The sequence below is a fragment of the Hipposideros armiger genome, unplaced genomic scaffold (genome assembly GCF_001890085.2).
Source record: "Hipposideros armiger isolate ML-2016 unplaced genomic scaffold, ASM189008v1 scaffold_162, whole genome shotgun sequence".
Taxonomy (NCBI): domain Eukaryota; kingdom Metazoa; phylum Chordata; class Mammalia; order Chiroptera; family Hipposideridae; genus Hipposideros; species Hipposideros armiger.
In genome coordinates this window covers 739862-754713 of record NW_017731512.1, presented here as the reverse complement: position 1 = coordinate 754713, position 14852 = coordinate 739862, and the positions used below count along the sequence as shown (strand labels likewise).

At 36.7% G+C, this 14852-nt stretch overlaps 1 protein-coding gene across 5 annotated transcripts in view; it reads right to left on the bottom strand.

Annotated features, from left to right (window-relative positions):
- Positions 1-14852, bottom strand: part of COL12A1 (collagen type XII alpha 1 chain) — a 114233-nt gene that overhangs the window by 80996 nt on the left and 18385 nt on the right. For 4 of the 5 annotated variants that reach the window (XM_019651600.1, XM_019651602.1, XM_019651599.1 and 1 more), the window contains exons 9-13: positions 10225-10515; positions 9421-10023; positions 8006-8278; positions 5599-5871; positions 3686-3958 (exon numbers count right to left, since the gene is read on the bottom strand). The exons of the other annotated variant lie outside the window; for it this stretch is intronic. In XM_019651600.1, coding sequence (XP_019507145.1) covers positions 3686-3958; positions 5599-5871; positions 8006-8278; positions 9421-10023; positions 10225-10515 — 1713 coding nt within the window. The remainder of the gene's footprint in view (positions 1-3685; positions 3959-5598; positions 5872-8005; positions 8279-9420; positions 10024-10224; positions 10516-14852) is intronic. 5 annotated transcript variants of the gene reach the window in all.

Here is a 14852-nt window from a genome sequence, read left to right as displayed (position 1 = left end):
CTAAAAACCTCATTGTAACAAATGTCAGCTGAGTTAGCTTGGTTTGATGTACAGGAAGCCATTCATGTCTAGGACATTGGCAGGTTGCTATAGCAACTGAAACAAAGGAAATTCTGAAGTCATCTTTTCCATAGCCAAAAACAACACTCAAAAATAAAAAGAATCAAAATAAGTCAGGAAGAGTTGAGAGCCATATGATTTCGCTCATATGCGGAATATAAAACTGAAAGAACAAACAAGTGCAAGACAAACACACAAGCAAAAACTCATAGACACAGACAATAGTATAGAGGTTACCAGAGGGTAGTGGGGGAGGGGAAAGTTAGAAGAGGGTAAAGGGGGGCAAATATATGGTGTTGGAAGGAGACTTGACTTTGGGTGGTGAACACACAACACAATATATAGATGATGTATTACGGAATTGTACTCTTGAAACTTATATAATTTTATTAACCATTGTCATTACAGTAAATTTAATTTAAAAATTTTTTAATTAAAAATAAGAAGAACCATATTATTCCCAAACTGAAATTTTCATTCATGTGTGGTAAAACTCTGAATTAAAATGGGCATTATTCATTTCAAGGCTTATAAAAAGTTTTTCTTTCTCTAAACACTAACAGTGACAAGTAAAATTTCTACCAAAATGTAAAGTGCACTTCCATGTACAACAGTGTTTTAGTAATCACATTAAATCTACTTTAACAACAACAACAGGAGGGGGAGAAAAAAAAAAAAACAATGTAAATCAGCCCTAATGGTTTGTGCTCAGATTCCTCTGAAGTTTGGATCTGAAATAGTAATAAACTTTGCCTTTGTGATTCTATTTCATTAAGTATGAGAGCCAACCATGAACTTCCCCAATGCCAATGCTAATAAATCTCTCTTCCAGGGACAGGGGAATTTTCTGATCATTGGCTGCACTTCAACAAAGCACTAGGAAACAGATTCAAGTTAGGGATGGTTGTAGACCACACTAAACATTTTTTTAATTATTTTTGAATTGAATCGAACGCACATCAGGCAATCCATAAAATGTTCAACTTACAGAAAGCTCTTGCCCACCAAGCCATGCCTCTGGATGGAAGAAACATTCCTTCAAGGTAGGCTCTTACCACCTCCATTCCCAAGAGAAAAACAGATTAGAAAAACAGCAGCCCTCAAAAGCGGTTGCCTGGCTCTACTTCTGGGCTTTCCATTCCCTGCATTTACCATCATATCCTATTCCTGTATATGGTATGTGGGTTTGGCTGAGTTAATACAATAAAATGAAATGGAATAACCAGGGGCAAAAATCTATTATTTTAATTTAGTCACAACTATGCTTTCACATATTTGTCAAGTTTACCACACATAATGCAATGGGATAAATATGTTAATAAAATCAGGCTGGCAGAATTTCACCATAGTGAAGAGCTTGGTGTAAATGGAAAAAAAGTTTATAATTACAATGTAGTTATGAATTAACTATATTTTTAAAGTAAACTTGTAAATCATCTATCTCTCCTTCTCAGGAAATGAGAAGTAATCTTTAAAATTTATTTTACTACCCGTGTATCTCCCTTAGAGATAAGTTCTGAGCAAATACATGTGAGAGCACACACTCACACAAGCATACAAGCTGGTAGGTGGTCTATACCACTTTTGCAAAGCTATAAAATTATAAACAACTTAACTATATAGCTAGCATAGACAAAAAAAATCACACAGCCAAAGAGAATGTGTTTGCTGTTAATTTAAAATGTATATTTTGTTTTCTAAAGATTGTTTATACATTATTCTTAGCAAAAATTCCATAATTTTTAGAATCAAGAAGATTTGATTAGTAGTATATTTTTTAAAGTAAGAAAATGCAGAAAAATATCAGAGGGTTAAAAGGTACAAGCAGAAATTAGATGATTTCTAAGAGATTCCTTATAAGGAAGAAATTTTTACAAGTATAAATAATATACAACTAGTCTACAAAAAAAATAAAGCTCAAAAATGTATCCTTAAAATAATCCTATGAACAATCTATACTGAAAGACTGTAGAAAGCACATGAGAAAGAAAACTTCAAAAGGTCAAAAGAAAAGTACAAACGTCTCAGAAATTCTAGATGTTGCTCCAGATATAAACATTACATGCTTCTATTGTTTGGATTATGTCTCTGTGATTAAGGCAATTTCCAGTTCCACCTCTAATTATTTTCACAACTTTGGTGTAGCCAATCAATATCTCTGAGATACTTACAAAAGCTTTATGTCTTGATATCAGTTCTAAAGTTAATGTTATTTCCTCTTGATAAGTTTTATATATATAAAACTTTTTTTATATATAATACAAGTTTCAATTGCATTCTCCCATTTGATCTCCACAGTAGGTCTGGGAGGAAGAGGTAACCATGGTCATCTCCTCTTTATTGATGGGTAAACTGAGGCTCAGAGAGGTTAAGGAATTATTTATTTCAAGGTCACATGGTTAAGTAGGCAAATCGGGACCCTTCTGGTAATCAGTATTTTGCATACAGGTGCTTAATCTTTCATTTAAATCTTCTTCTAAAAATAAATTTCATGGACTATTGTAATTAAACTCTTGACCACTATTAGAGATAGAATTTTAATTAGAATGCTTTTTGTTTATTTGTTTTTAATTCTTGACTAAAATTTGAAGTTTTATCCAAAACTGCCTACTATAGGCCTTGTCCCTTCTAATTATATCATCTATAATCTTCCAAATGCCTGGATCCACCAAATTTGATGGATATTTTGCCTAATATCACTGTGATTTCACATCACAAAATATACTTCAGATTTATTTTCTTCCTATGATCCTTTAAAATAAATCCTATAAAAGATGGTGATAACAAGAGAAAAGCTATGGCTGATTTTCCATTTAGGGCCCCAACTATGGTACTAACTCATCATTGTAACCATCCACCGGTATTTCTTTTTAATATGATATTCTATTCTCATTGTGGTTATGTTAAATTTGTATTTTCTCTCTCTTACATGACTTACTTTGTTGTTGAGGTGAGGTAGCTCTAAGCTGCTATTATATTTCAAAAGATCCTAAAAGACATGAAGTCTTCTGATAATGAACTGAGAACCAAGGACAGGCTCCAGCCTTGTAGATGGTTCTTACCAAGTACTGCATTAACTCCGAACTTTTAACACGGAACTGAATTTTGGAGGTGACTTGGAAAACAAACAAACAGAAACTGGGATTCTCATATTTCTCAAGCTATTATGAATGCTCTTATGCATGGTGAATGAAAAGACACCGGGAATCAAAATAGGGTTCCTGTCTCCTCCTGGGTGGTGGCAGCAGCTGCTGTTACCTTGGGTGACCCAAGCCCTCTTCCTCCACAGATGTTTCCCAAGGTCCCTTCCCACTCTGAGTGTCACACACCTATTCTCTGTTTAACCAACTCATGACCTTATAGACATATTTCTAGGACTTTATTTTGCACTTAGCTTCCCAATGTACTTCTCCCTAGTCAAGTTAAATGTTTCAGTTGCTGACATTCTACATCTCATAAATCTCATAATAAGAGGCAATTTTATGGTTGCTTATTTTTCAATACAAGTGTCTTATAAGAGAAAGGATTGCACATTTCTAGATTTCATTCTCTGAAAACAATTTAAGCTTCCTAAATGCAATCACCAACAGGCTCAGGGATTTCTATAAAATATGACAGTAATTACCTTCAAGCGTTGTTCCTTCTCCAAAAAGGGCATCTCCAGCCCCAGATGCATACAAGGCTGTCACAGATAAGGTATATCGAGTCCCTTCGTTTAATCCTCTCAGCATGGTATTGGTTGTACCTCCCCTGACAGTGACCTCTTGAGTTTCACCTCCTGCCACTGGGGTGTATGTGATGAGATACTGTTTCACTATTCCTGGTGCTCCACTCCAAGATAATTTCATAGTTGACGTCGTAGGGTCAGAAACTCTTAAATCTCTTGGGTTCCCTCTAACTTCATTTAAAAAAAAAAAATCAAAACTCATTATTTAATCAAATGACTTGAAAAATACTTCATTGTTTTATATGCATATCTGTGTGTGAAATGAAATTTATATCCTGGGTGATATTATGACAGTTGTAACTGTTAACTAGCGAAAAGTATTTAAACATTTCTAAATTGGGCCTTATGTGTTAGAAGAAAGAAAGCAAAAGACATTCAATTCCTCTTCCGTGTTTACATGGTTAAAACCTTTCATGTTAGAATCTGTCACGTAAAAAACTACAAGGTTTTCTCTAAAAGTGGAACAAAGCACTATAAAATGCACATACATTGATTAGTATCACAAGGTAGATTTTAACTCCTCCAAGAAATCTTCAATAAAAAGGGTTTATTGGCATAATGCTATGAACCTCTAAATGTAATGGTCAGGAAATACACTGATGTAATAAAATGACAAATGATAATATAATGGTGTTTGTAGAAGAAATATGTAAGAGAGGAAACAGCCTATGTGAAGCCTAGCCTAGGGTAAAACTCGGGCTGCCCGTCCCTTTGCAACTATGATGTTTGGCATTACATGACTTTCCTGATAGAATGGCCATGTCATCTCTGAGAGGGTCTCAAGGCACCCAACCTTATGACACTCTCCACTGGGCCTACAACAGCCACCCACTTTTACTCCAGAAAACAGAAAGATGCAGAGTCACTTTGTCTTTTTTTGGTGCCCAGCACAAAGAGCCCTAGATCCCCAAAGAGGAAGAGAAAAGGGGAGGTAATAACTTCCCAAAGGGAAGAGAGGAGGAGGAAAGCAGGTAAAAACAGGAAGGGTCTGTGTGGGAAAATCTAATTAGCTACATGACAGAGAGAGGGAAGAGGTGATGCAGGCTTAGCTAGAATGAACATTTCTTGTGAATGTCTGCACAAGGACAATAAAGTCCACAAGCTCAGGTTCCCCATTCAGTAGCAACATGTGTCTGAGCTATTATTTAGTTTTCTTACCCTCAATTTCTTTGTAAAACTGGAATAATGATGACTACATAGATTCTATACAGAGATTAAATGAGATACTCTATGAAAAGCTCTTTGCACAGAACCTGACACAAATAAGTGCTCAATAACTGCTCATTATTTCTAATATGTCATAACTATTGTTATTTTTTTAACTTTGAAAATAAGGAATAAAATGAAAACTATGAATATCTGAATTTTCTCAATGTATAACATATTAAATAATAATTTGCCACAAATATCAGAATCTATCCTAGGAGCCTAACCAAACCATTTAAATTAAAAACAGGTTAATATTTTAAAATCTTCCTGAAGAAGTAATATATAATCTGTTTCAATGGTGCAGAGCAGTTTGATTTTTAATCCCTAGTCATCCTTAAATTTATACTAGAATATTTAATAATATTATTTTTAAAGAATATTTAGACCAAATCATAGCATTTAGGTTTTATTGACACAAATAAATGCTGTCATGAGTAAGTCAAAAATTTGAGTAACTCAAGTCTAAAAGGACTACAGTCTAAAATTACTCAGCTAATTGAGACCAAATGTCTCCTGGCTTGTAGTATCTGGATAGTTGTTCTAAATCTCCCCTGCAGTCTAAAATTTTGGTTGTTGCCTTATAGTCAGCATATTTCTGCTACCTTCTTCAGTGGCTGCATTTCCAGTCAACGGAGAGCCAGGTCCTGAGAAATATTCAGGAATTACGGTGACTTCATATTTTGTGTCTGGAGTCAGGTTCTCCAGCGTTCTCCTCCTCTGAGTGGCTGGGGTAGTAACTTCTTTGCTTTCTCCACCAGCAACTGGTCTATATATAATTCGGTACCTTAAAACTCTCCCTGGAGCTTGAGTCCAGGTAATTTTAAAGCTATCCGTAGTCTCATCTGTCACTTTTAGGTTTCGAGGTGCTCCTTTGACTGAAATTTTAAAAAACAAAAAAAAAGTTGACTGATTTTATATGAAAAATACAAAACTCACTTTCGATCACTAAATTAAAACATTTTCTCTAAGCAAACCCATGCATAGTTTTTTGACAAACATCCTCATTACTGCATTCATTTAGCCAGATATTAACTAGATTCTAAAACAGCAAACAGATAAAATACCCAGAAAGAGACTGTGTTGATAATTTTAAGCAAATAAATAAGTATGTAATAGTAAACTTTTAGAATCACAAATACTCTAGTAAATGGTTAATTCACATTGATATAAAATTTAAGAATAAAAACAACTTGCTTCTTCAAATATAAGTAACCAAGGCTTTCACTCTTACTAGATATTTTTCAGGGAAGTAGGAAAATAATACCTAACACCCATGTCTACCATATTTACTCCCTTGAATGAACTGTCTTATCCAGTCAGACCCACAACTCACTTTTTATCTACGTGGTCATTTGACTTGGAGATAATTAGGCCATACATGTGTTGGACCAAACACATTATAGGTACTTAATGAATGCTAGTGAGGTCTAATCTTGAGGTTAAATTGCAATGTGGGTAACATCCATAAACTCATAGTCTTAGATAAAATTTTGATTAAATCCAAATGAGAAAATCACTAGGCTTCGTGGTTAGTAAACATGTTTAAATTACCTATTTGTGTAATAGGAAAATTGTCCATATGGACAACACATTCAGAAAGTGAACTAAAGATTATTGTCTTTTCAATCCACTGGAGTGGATTGCACTGCAATATGCCTGCATGCACCTCACATACAATTAAAAGTTTACCTAAATATCCAACTCATCAATAGAACACTCCAGGGAGAAAGGAATTATATCTCTCAAGGAAAGAAAGAAATGGCAGTTGGCAGACTTACACCCATGATTCATTTTATATAATAAGGAAAGACTAAATTAGTCAAAACAAATGAGGCAGAAAAACTGATGGGTTTGAATACTGGCTTTGAAGCTTAATAGATGTGTAATTTGGAGCCTCAGATTGTCCCATTGTAAAAATGTGACTACTTAAGGGATCATTGAAGTGGTTAAATGAGGTAATTCATGGAAAACAATTGTCTTAGTGCCTGACACATGACAGGAGCACAATAATTGCTAGCTTAATAAAGGCATTGAATCAGAAACTTCCTTTTTGGTGAAAGAAAATTAAATCTCAGATTTCACTACAGACAAATAGAATTGGAAAGACATCAACAAATTCCACTGTAGTAGCTCAATAACCAAAAACCAGAGTATATATTAATGTAGCTACCTCTACTCAAAAAACCTTTTAGACTTAAATTTCTTCTTGAGACATATTCCCATCCCCATCCCAAAGTGCTAAAGAAAAAGGGTCAGGCTCATGAAGCAGCAATATATGTATTACAGAGAAGTTATCAGAAAATGAGAAATATCTAAAGATGGACTTCTAGGTTGTACAATCACAAAAATCATAAGATAAAGACACTTTAGGCCATTTAGTTTATTTGCTGATCTTCAGGTAGAAATATACCTAAACCATGCACAAAAGGAAAAATCAATCTTGTTTAAAAACATCTTTCAGACAAAAAAAGGCTTTATCAGCAAGGTATGCCAATACGTGCCTTCCCTGCCAGTAAATACTTCTTTGTAGCTATCTTGAATTTCTCACAGTGCTGTTTCGGCCTCTTCTCTTATCCCCAGTAAAAGCAAAAAAGAACCGTTGACATCTCTTATAATATTCACTGCATTTATCTTAAAGAGTAGTTGTCTGGTCTTAGTCCTCCTAACCAGGATCATCGGTACCTTTTAAATGTCAAATATAGTGAAATGGATCAGAAAGTATTCGACTTTATCCAGAAAAAAGAACACATCTAAACAAATACTGTTTAAAACATTTGGCAAAATGTGTACACCCATTACTTACCACAGTGAACAGGTGGAAACAACCCAAGTATCCATCCATGGGTGAATGGATAAACACAGTGTGTAATATACATACAATGAAATACCATTCAACCATTAAAAGAAAGGATATTCCGACACATACTAAACATGGATAAACCAAATGATAACTTTGTTCTACAATAAATTGCTAGCTTTTGGAAAACAGTGGCAGAAACCTCATCGCACCTTCTTCAGTGGTCTCCTCTCCAACTAAGGGAATGCTGAAGCCATCCTCGTACTCTGCAGTCACATTGACCAAGTAGAGGGTCTCTGGCTTCAGGTTGTTGAGAACGACACTGGTGCTCGTCGCTGGCTCCACCACTGTGACCTCGTCATCCCCAGTAGCTTCCTTGTAGGTAATGTGGTAGGAAAAAACATTTTCTCCAGCGGGTGACCAGTTGGTTTTGAAACTGTAAGAAGTCACCTCAGAAAAACTAAGATCCTTTGGAGGCACATACGCTATTTTAAAAAAAAGAAGGATATAATTTAAAATTTTTAGATCTAAAAAGCAAAAATAGACAAAATGACTACATGTTTCTGAAATGGCTTATAGTCATTTGGGAGAGTGGTCATTGAGACCAATATACTGAGTAAATATTCCACAAATGACCATTGAGAGGAAGGCCTCTCACTTACAGCCCTACAAAGAGGTCCTGATAAGTTGTCTTGATCATTCATAATACTAAGTTATGTTGCTTAGGTGACTAACTAAAATTTAATTTGAATTTTGAGCTTCTTAAGACAAAGTAGTAATGGAATGGTCCTGCCTACAACTGGAATTTTAAATAGCAACAGACCTAAAATGAACCATCAAAATGTTCCCATTAATCTCCGACACGCTGATATTAACTTTTGGTGGTAGACATGTATTTCAAAGCAATAATTAAGAAATTTTTCCTAACAAAAAATACATATTAAACTAAAACATAGGAAGAGACAATGTTTAAGACACACAGCTGGTCCTCAGGGGACATGCAATGGAATTGAAGAGACAAGAGAGTATGAAGTTATTAATAAAACAAAGCAGTACATATGAATGCCAAATGACTGAAAGTGATAAGTGTTACAGCACCAGAATAATAAAGAAGGATTGATGAAAGTGATGAGATGTGTAACTGAATGTGAAAAAAAAGAATTTGGACAAATTAAAAAAAAAAAAAGAAGAAAAGGGATATGGAGTTCCAGATGTAAGGAATGATGCCCAAAAATGATCCCGGAAAGGGAATACATAGGAGATTTCAAAGATCCAGGATTTTGTTCTAGTTGCCTTTGATTCAAAGGACCTAGCTCAGCATCCAGCACACAGTAGGCACTCCATTAATGGTTGTACAGTTGCATATGACAAATAAGTGATAAAGCTGGTTCCTAGCCCTGTTTGAAGATCTGGTATCAGAAACACCTCAGGATTCTATAAAGCAAAAATGTTTAGGAGGAAGTTGTATCTCAGAGCTAAATACACTAAATTTCATAGTTTTCAATAACATAGGAAAGTTACTTTTTCCTATATATAAAAAGACTTAAAGAAACATACTATCCACAATTTTAGAATGAAAATTCTTTGTTCATGAAGAGATAACTTTTACTCTACAAAGACTACTAACCTTTTTTCTTTATAGCTGCCAATTCTTGCTCAATTCTAAGGCAGATGGACTGTGTGAGTTCAAAAGATATCCTCTGAAAAGCATCAAAATCTTCTACTGTAAACACATGGGTCTCAGCAGGAGGAGAGGCAATGGCTTCTAATTCTGAGCGAACAGCATCTTTCACACCAACTGCAAAGATTTCAACATCTGAATTCCTGAGTTTTATAGCAGGATCTCTGAAAGCATCTGAAGATTTCCCATCAGTGATAAGAATCATAACCTTTGGGACATTGCTTCTTGAGCCCTTGTTAGGCACAAATATTTTCTCTCTGACATAAGTCATTGCTTTCCCAGTATTTGTAGATCCTCCTCTGTAGGGGAAGGTGTTTATTGCTTCAATTATATCTTCAACTTTGGTGAATTTTTCCAAAGTAAACTCAGTATGAGGATCCCGGCTGTACTGAACAAGACTTATCTGTACCCGATTTGGTGAAATCTCAAAACTTTTTATGAGAACTTCCAAAAAGGCTCTAACTTTAACAAAGTTGGCAATCCCAATGCTATAGGAACCATCAACCAAAAACACAATATCAGCTTTTATATCCACACCACGTGAGCATTCTGTAAAAAGAAAGAAAACCCATTAAGATTCAATAACTATAAATTAATCATTAAAATATACGTATTTGGTTTTCTTAGTAAGCATGCTTCTATAAAAGGAAACTATTGCAAATATTTTCTTTAAAACTAAATCTGAACCAGTAACACATACTATAAAATGGACCTTCACATATTCCAAACCTGATACACCTATTAACTTACCCACTTGAACTTTCATTGGCTGAGTTTTCTCCATTATTGAAATGGGTTCACTGGACGTCAATCCCTTCATGGCAGAAACACTGATCTGGTATTCTGTGTCTGCTGAGAGGTCACGAACACTGAGTGTGGTTGTCTGAGCCCCCACACTCAGAGCATGCTGTCGGCTGCCAGTGGTCATTGGTGTAAGGAGGACTTTATAGCCAGTCACCGGGCTAGGAGATGGAGTCCAACTTAGCTTAATGTATTTTGATGAAACTTCCGTGGCAATCAAATTTGAAGGAGGTTCAATAACTGAAAAGTAAGAAGCAGAACAGTGATTTAAAACAATGAGATGCAACCCTATTAGTTAGGTTTTTAGGTTTGAACCTTCAATTCTCTTTATTCAAATTAATCATGAATGCATCAGAGAGTTGCCAAACCCTAATCTTCCACTTCGACCTGTACCCATCAAATGAAAAGAGACTCAGTGCCAAATTTTTAGTCAGGGATCTGAGAAGTGAAGGGAAAAAGAAAGTCCTTGAAAAAAAATGAGTAATAGAACATCTGAGGCCTAATTCTTCTCTGGAACCAAGATTTCCATTCTGGTTTTGGTATTTTACTCATTGCCTTTATTCTCAGGTATCAAAGTAGGCACTTGATAAATATTTGTCAAATCACTGACTTACTCAATTCTTTAGAAAGTTTTTCCCATTTAATAATACTATAAGAATAAAAATACAATCTTTAAAGACACTTTTTAATATGCCAAGAAGGATAAAGCATTCAGTAATTCCAAAATGACAGGTGTTTATAATTTTAAGTAACTTTATTCCCACTTATTTCAAAGTAAGAAAAAGAGCTCAACAATGTTCATAATGCCACCAAAAAAAAAGTGAAACAATGATTTACAATAAGCAAATATTGAAATCTAAAAAAAATTCTATCTTTACTCAATGTAGACTACAATCATGTACTTAACAGAAAAGAAAGTATTTTAAGATACTTCAGACCAAATCTTCAAAATTTTACATTTGTCAATGGAATCAATTTCCCAGAAGATATAGTTCTAATTTTTTTATGTTAGACTGAAAGAAGTGGGTGACAAAACAAGCACAGGTTTACTCATCAACTCCTCAGAGAAGCAATCAGATGTAGCACATCACGATGATGTCTAAAGAAGTAATGGGAAGGCAGCAATGGATGTGCCAGCTGGACATTTGGCCAAACCTTTTGAGTGATTCGGAGATAGTACAGGGAACAGAAGTTGTGGGCAAAAGCCAGCAAAAGAGAGAAAGCCGTGAAGAACAGTGTCAACACCTGCAAAGCATCTCCACATCCCATACACAGGAAGTTCAAACAGTGGCAGCACAAAAGTTTGGCATCCATTGTACACATGCTCCAGTGTAGATAAAAAATTAGGATATTTTAAAAGACTGAGTATCTAAGATGGCAGAGTAGATAAACACTACATTTTCTTTATCTCATGAACACATCAAAATTACAACTAAATTACAGAACAGTCAACCTGGAGAACCATCTGAAGTCTAGCTGAACAGAAATTTTATAACTAAGGATGTAGAGAAGCCATGTCAAGACTGGTAGAAGGGGCAGAGATGTGAAAGGGGCTGGCCACAAACCTTCGCTTGGTGGATGAAAATTGGGAAGGATATCTTGGCCACATAGGTGCCTCTTGAAGGAGTAAGGGACCCCAGCCTCACATCAGGCTCCCCAGACAGGAGTACTAGTACCAGGAAGAGGAGCCCCCACAACATCTGGCTGTGAAAAACAGTAGGGATTCCAATCATCCGGTAGGAAGGGAGGCTATAGGAAACCCAGACATCCTCTTAAAGGGCCCACACAGACTTACTCACAGATACTCACCCTGGGCTGCAGTGGAGGGACAGTGACTCAAGGGGCATTGGAGACATATGGGGAAAGACTGAGTTGTGTGGCTTCAGGGAAATGACTGGAGGAACAGTTGCCATTTTCCCTGTGTGGGGTCCTTCTTCCATGCAGCTAGCAGGTGGGCACCATCTTTCCCATACTGAGCCCTCCCCCATGCCCATGGCCAACCTAAATCTGAATTGTTCCCGTAAGCTCCACTTGCTCCACCCTGGTGACTCTGAGACCCCACACACACACCCAACTCCTTATAGCAGGCTTTCTGCAGCTGACACCTGGCAGCTGGCAGCAGGCCGCAGAGTATCTGGACTTTTTGTGGAGCTACTGGAGCTATGCAGAGCTGGTACTGGTGATAGCCATCCTCAGTTGACAGCATGGCCTCTCCCTTATGCCTCCAGGACCAGCACAGACAGTGACCAATCATGGATTGTTTTGTAGATCCCACGATGTATACCTCAGCTGGTCACAGACAGTGACTGACTTGAGCCTGTACTGTAGCCCCTCCCAAGAGGCTCCAGAACCAACATATTGGAGGTTGGCTTCAGACCACAGCAGAGCACTGCCCAATTAGCCCTACAAGTGGCACACATAAAGGGTGGTCTCTACAGGCACCAGAGCCCACTGGAGAAAATCCAGTTCCATGGGTTAAGCCCCCTGCACAGTAGCCCATAAGCTGTGGACATGGCCAAACCCCACAGTCAGTCATCCTGAGGGTTAATCCCATCCACTGATGTGCCAATAGTAATCAAGATTCAAATATAACAGGAGGGCACACACAACCCACACAAGGGACACTCCTAGAGCACCCAGTGCAGATGACCAGGGAAAATGGGCCCCACAGGGCACCTCTACATAAGGCCACCCAGCAAGGCTGTGAGACATAGCATAGAAATAAACACAGAGAGGCAGCCAAAGTGAGGAAACAAAGAAATACATCCCAAATGAAAGAACAGGAGAAAACTTCAGAACAAGAACTAAACTAAATGGAGGAAAGCAACCTACTAGATATAGAGTTTGAAACAATGGCTATAAGGATGCTCAAGAAACTTAGTGAAAACTTCAACAAAGAGATAGTAAGCATTATAAAAGACATAAAAAACATAACAAAGAACCAGTCAGAATTGAAGAATACAATAACTGAAATGAAGAATGCACTAGAAGGGATCACCAGCAGGCTAGATGAAGCAGAAGATCAAATCAGTGATTTGAAAGACAAGGTAGCATAAAACACCCACATAAAACAGAAGAGCAAAAGGAAAAAAGAATCCTAAAAAAATGAGGATAGTTTAAGAGCTCTCTATGACAACATCAAGCATAACAACATTCACATCATAGGGGTACCAGAAAAAGAAGAGAGAAAGCAAGGGATTGAGAACCTATTTGAAGAAATAATAACTGAAAACTTACCTAACCTGGCAAAGGAAATAGACATACAAGCCCAGGAAGTGCAGAGAGTGCCAAACAAGATGAACCCAAACAGGGCCACACCAATACACATTATAATTAAAATGGCAAAGGTTAAAGACAAAGAGAGAATCCTAAAGGCAGCAAAAAGAAGGCAACTTGTAACTTATAAGAGACCTCCCATAAGACTGTCAGCTGATTTCTCAATAGAAACTTTGCAGGCCAGAAGGGACTGACACAAAATATTCAAAGTGATGAAAAGCAAGGATCCACAACTGAGACTACTATACCCAGCAAGGCTATCATTTAAAATTGAAGGACAGATAAAGAGTTTCCCAGACAAGAAAAAGCTAAAGAAGTTTATCACCACCAAGCCGATATTACAAGAAATGTTAGAGGGACTTCTTTAAGGCGGGGGGCGGGGAGAGGGGAGGAATTAAAAATGTGAATAATAAAATGGCAATAATTACATACCTATCAACAATTACTTTAAATGTAAACGGATTAAATTATCCAATCAAAATCAGAGTGTGGCTAAATGGATAAGAAAACAAAACCCTTACATATGCTGTCTACAATAAACTCACTTCAGATTGAAAGACACACAGACTGAAAGTAAAGGGATGGAAAAAGTTATTTCACAAAAATGGAACTAGAAAATAAAAATCTGGAGTAATAATATTTATATCAGCCAAAATAGACTTTAAAACAAGAGAAAAGGCACTCCACAACTCAGATTGAAGGACAACAGTTTGACTTGGAGCTGATGGGTCCTGGAAAAACACAATATTCCATTCCCCAACTCCCCAATAAAATCTTAAAAAAGAAAAAGAAAAAAACAAGAGACAAGGAAGGACCCAGTAATCCCACTTAAACCCATTACTGGATATCTATCCATAGAAACCCAAAATGTTATTTTGAGGAAATGTATGCATCCATGTGTTCATTGCAGCATTGTTTACAATGGCCAAAATGTGGAGGAAGCCTGTGTGTCCATCAATAGAAGAATGGATAAAGAAGAGATGGTACATATACGAGTATACAACGGAATTTTGCTTGGCCAGGGAAGGGAATGGGTTCTTGCCATCTGCGGCAGCATGGATGTACCAGGAGGATATTGTGCTTAGTGGAATATGTTAGACAGTGAAAGACAGATGCAATGTGATTTGGCCTATATGTGGAATGTAAAGAACAAAATAAACAAACAAAACAAACAGAAACAATCTCATATACTAGGGGTGTCAAAAAATGTATACAGGGCTGGCCGAGTGGCGCAATGTTTAAGAACTGGCTTGGGACGCCAGAGGGCCCCGGTTCGGATCCCACATATGAGGGCCAGTGAC